General features: G+C 32.8%; 1 protein-coding gene across 1 annotated transcript; it reads left to right on the forward strand.

Annotated features, from left to right (window-relative positions):
* The first annotated feature begins 995 nt into the window (after window positions 1–995).
* On the forward strand, window positions 996–3,223 carry LOC126769778 (uncharacterized). The gene is made up of 3 exons (XM_050488696.1): window positions 996–1,242; window positions 1,422–2,799; window positions 2,902–3,223. The coding sequence occupies exons 1-3, from the start codon at window positions 996–998 to the stop codon at window positions 3,221–3,223; spliced, it is 1,947 nt and encodes a 648-aa protein (XP_050344653.1).
* Window positions 3,224–3,953: the final 730 nt, after the last annotated feature.

Genomic DNA, 3,953 nt, shown 5'->3' on the forward strand with positions numbered 1-3,953 from the left:
TTTTTAATCACATCGCAACATATTTTGGTGCCGAAACCCGGGAGAGAGAGAGAAAAATATTTGAGCAGAGTTTTCAATATGGATGATCTTATATATAAACAAGGAGAAATTTATGAAAAAATAAATAAAAATTACAACAGTTATAGAAAGTCGCGAAAAGAAAGATTGATGAAGGCAAGAAGGTATGGGAGAAATTTAATAATACACATTTTGAGATAGCATCATTATCAAGAGGTTCAGATAAATCTAAATTGCAATATTTTCAAAAAGATGTATATAGTACAGTTGAAGACAATTACTATTAATATAAATCGACGATGAAGGAGGATATTGAACTTCGTAAAGTTATTTCTACAAAAAGCACTAGTTCTAGTTCAAGCATAAAATCTGCTTCGGAAGTGAAACCAAGTATACGGTTACCGAGTTTTTCTGGTAGTTATGAAGAATGGCAGACATTCTATGATATGTTTTTATCTCTAGTTCATAGTAATGAGAGTTTAAGCGCTGAGCAAAAGCTTTATTATTTAAAAAATAGTTTATCTGGTGAACCTGTGGTGAATCTCACAGACTATGGGAAACTGAACTCGGTCATTTGTGCTCAGACGAGTTACCAACGTGGACTCAACTGGTAAAATTCATGGAGACGAGATTTCGGACCTTAGCAAAAGCAAGTGGCAACTAGAAAATCTTTTTATTCAAATCTGGATGAAGGAAAGAAGAGTGAGTCAACATTGAGTATGATATGTCCATTATGTTCAAACAGGCATTATTTGAACCAATGTCTAAAGTTTGAAACCAAAATACCAGAACAAAGGTCTGAGTTTATACAGACAAACAAATTATGTTTCAACTGTCTTGCACCAACACATTCAGTGAAGTTTTGTCGTCGTTCTACGAGTTGTCGCAAATGTGGTAGATGACATCATACACTTCTACACTTCGAGAATAAGAGAGAGAGTCGAGATGTTACTGAATCACATATAACCAAGACGAGTATGTCTTCTGAGAATCAAAAACCTAGAGAAGAAATTGAGACATCTGAAAGAGCTGTAGCACATTTTGCAAAAGATATACAAAGTGAGATTTTATTGGCTACTGCTATGGTCAAAATTCAATCAGGAAATGGCTACACTCAAATTATACGAGCACTTATTGATCAAGGTTCTGAGGCTTTATTTGTGTCTGAGGCCACTGTACAATCATTAGGGCTTAAGCGAGTTCGAGTAAATGGTGTGGTGTCAGGTATTGGGGAAGGTCATACAAGGACTAAAAGTATGGTATCGTTTCAATTAAAGAGTCTTATTAATTCAGAGTTTTCAATTAAGGTTAATGCTTATGTTTTGAGTAATTTAAAAACTTTTCTTCCTTCTTGTAAAGTTTCAATAGAAAAATGGCATGCATTAATAATTTACCACTTGTAGATCCATCTTATGGTTCACCTGGAAAGGTTGATGTTATTCTAGGAGTTGAAGTTCATAATGAGATATTGTTAGAGGGTCTTATAAAATATTCATTACTAAATGGTCCGATTGCTCAAAAGACGACGCTTGAATGGATGTTATCAGGACGAGTCAAAAGGTCAGATGATAACCCATCAACCACACGTAACTTTCATATCAAAGTTAAGGAAGATAAATTATTAAAGCAATTTTGGGAAATAGAAAGAGAACCTGATAACATTAAGAAGAAGATGACCAAGGCAGAGCTGAAATGTGAAGAAATCTTTGATGCGACAACAATTAGAAATTGTGAAGGTCGGTATATAATTCGTTTACCATTTAATAATCCTAATCCAGAGAGTATACAAGGAGGTTCAAGAGAAATAGCTCTACGAAGATTTAACTTCTTAGAGAAAAAACTGTCAAAAAGACCTAAAGAACTCGAAGACTATAGAAAGGTGATAGAGAATTATTTGAATCAAAATCATATGGAACTGATAACATCGGAGATAGAGATTAATGATCCAACCGCAGTATATTTACCACATCATGCAATAATTCGAGAAGATAAAGAGACTACTAAGGTAAGAATAGTTTATGATGCTTCATGTAAGGGAAATAATAATGTATCATTAAATGATAATCTTCTAATTGGTTCAAAACTACAACAAGAACTCATGATGCATTTGCGTCATATTCTTATGAGATGGAGATGTCATAAAATTTGTATCGTAGCAGACTTAGTTCAAATGTATCGTCAGGTTTTAGTAAATGATCGAGAAAAAGATTTTCAAAGAATATTTTGGCGATTTGATGCAAATGAACCTATACGACATTACAGGCTACTGAGACTGACGTTTGGTATGCCATGTGCTCCATATTTGGCTGTCAAGTCACTTCATCAGTTAGCTAAGGATGAACGTGAGAAATATTGTTTAGCATCTGATATTACTTTAAATGATTTCTACATGGACGATTTACTTACAGGGTGTAATGATAATGAGGGTGCTATAAATATTTTTGAACAGATGACTAAGCTGATGAAGCAAGGAGGATTTACATTACAAAAATGGTGTAGCAACAGTAATGAATTATTAAAATATATTAAAGAAGATGTTCAATCCATAGATAACGCAGTAGTTTTTAAAGAAAATGACACTGTTAAAATTTTAGGAAATTGTTGGAATAAGATTCGTGATGAATTTGTTTTTACAATGAATTTACCTAAAGAACGAGTTTTTACAATGAATTTACCTAAAGAAGAAGATAATGAAATTACAAAAAGAAAAGTTTTCCATCCATTAGGATGGATTGCGCCTATTACAGTAAGAGCTAAATTATTTATACAAAAATTATGGAAGTCTGGTTTGAGTTGGGATGAGCATTTAACGACCGAGTTACTAAATGAGTGGAATCAATTTCGAAGAGATCTAATTAATATAACGAATATCTCTATTTCCAGATGGTTGAACACTAGCAGCAATGATGCTATTGAATTACACGTATTTGCAGATGCCTCACGTTCTGCGTATGCTGCAGCTGTATACATGAAGGTGGAGTCTAGTGATTGTACTATTAATGTACACTTAGTTACTACTAAAACGAAAGTAGCACCAATTGAAAAAGAAATATCAATTCCCAGATTGGAGTTATGTGCAGCTTTATTAGCTGCGAAGTTAATTTTTGAAGTATCACAGATTTTAAATATAGCTAAAGAGAAATTATTTGCTTGGTCTGATTCCACAATTGTACTAGCCAAGTCGCTGGGTGACATTCGTCAGTAACAGGGTATCAGAGGTTCTAACTATGTTAGATCGTGAACATTGGCATCATATTGAGACAAATAATAATCCAGTTGATTGTGCTTCGCGAGGTATGACAACATCAGATTTAATAAAACATAAGTTATGATGGAGTGGTCCAGATTTTATTCTTCAAGAGGATAATTATAGAATTAGTAGAAATTATCATTTTGATACTAACGAAGAAACAAGAAGAGTTTAAACTTTTACAGTTACAGTTAAGCCTCACGAAGATTTTATATGGACTAGATTTTCAAATTTACACAGTGCTTTAAGAGTATTATCTTATTGCAGGAAAATATTAAATTTAAATTTACCTGACAAACAAAGAACAACATTAAATAGAAGATTTACAGTTAATGAAACTAATGAAATTTTAAAGATATTTGTACGAGAAACACAGAAGTCTCATTTCGCTAAAGAAATAAATTTATTGAAATCTACAGGTAGTGTCACAAAAAATAGTCAACTTTACATTCTTAGTCCTTTCATTGATGAGAACGGAATTTTAAGAGTAAGTGGACGAATTCAACAAGCTCAAGTAAAATTTGATATGAAACATCCTATTATTCTGCCTAGTGAATGTCATTTGAGTAAGTTAATAATATTGGATGCTCATATTAAAACACTTCATGGAGGTCCACAATTAATGTTAAATGTGTTACGATCAAAATATTGGATTATAGAGCGAGAGACCAAGTGAAGAAGTGCT

Source organism: Nymphalis io, chromosome 7 (assembly GCF_905147045.1).
Source record: "Nymphalis io chromosome 7, ilAglIoxx1.1, whole genome shotgun sequence".
NCBI lineage: Eukaryota > Metazoa > Arthropoda > Insecta > Lepidoptera > Nymphalidae > Nymphalis > Nymphalis io.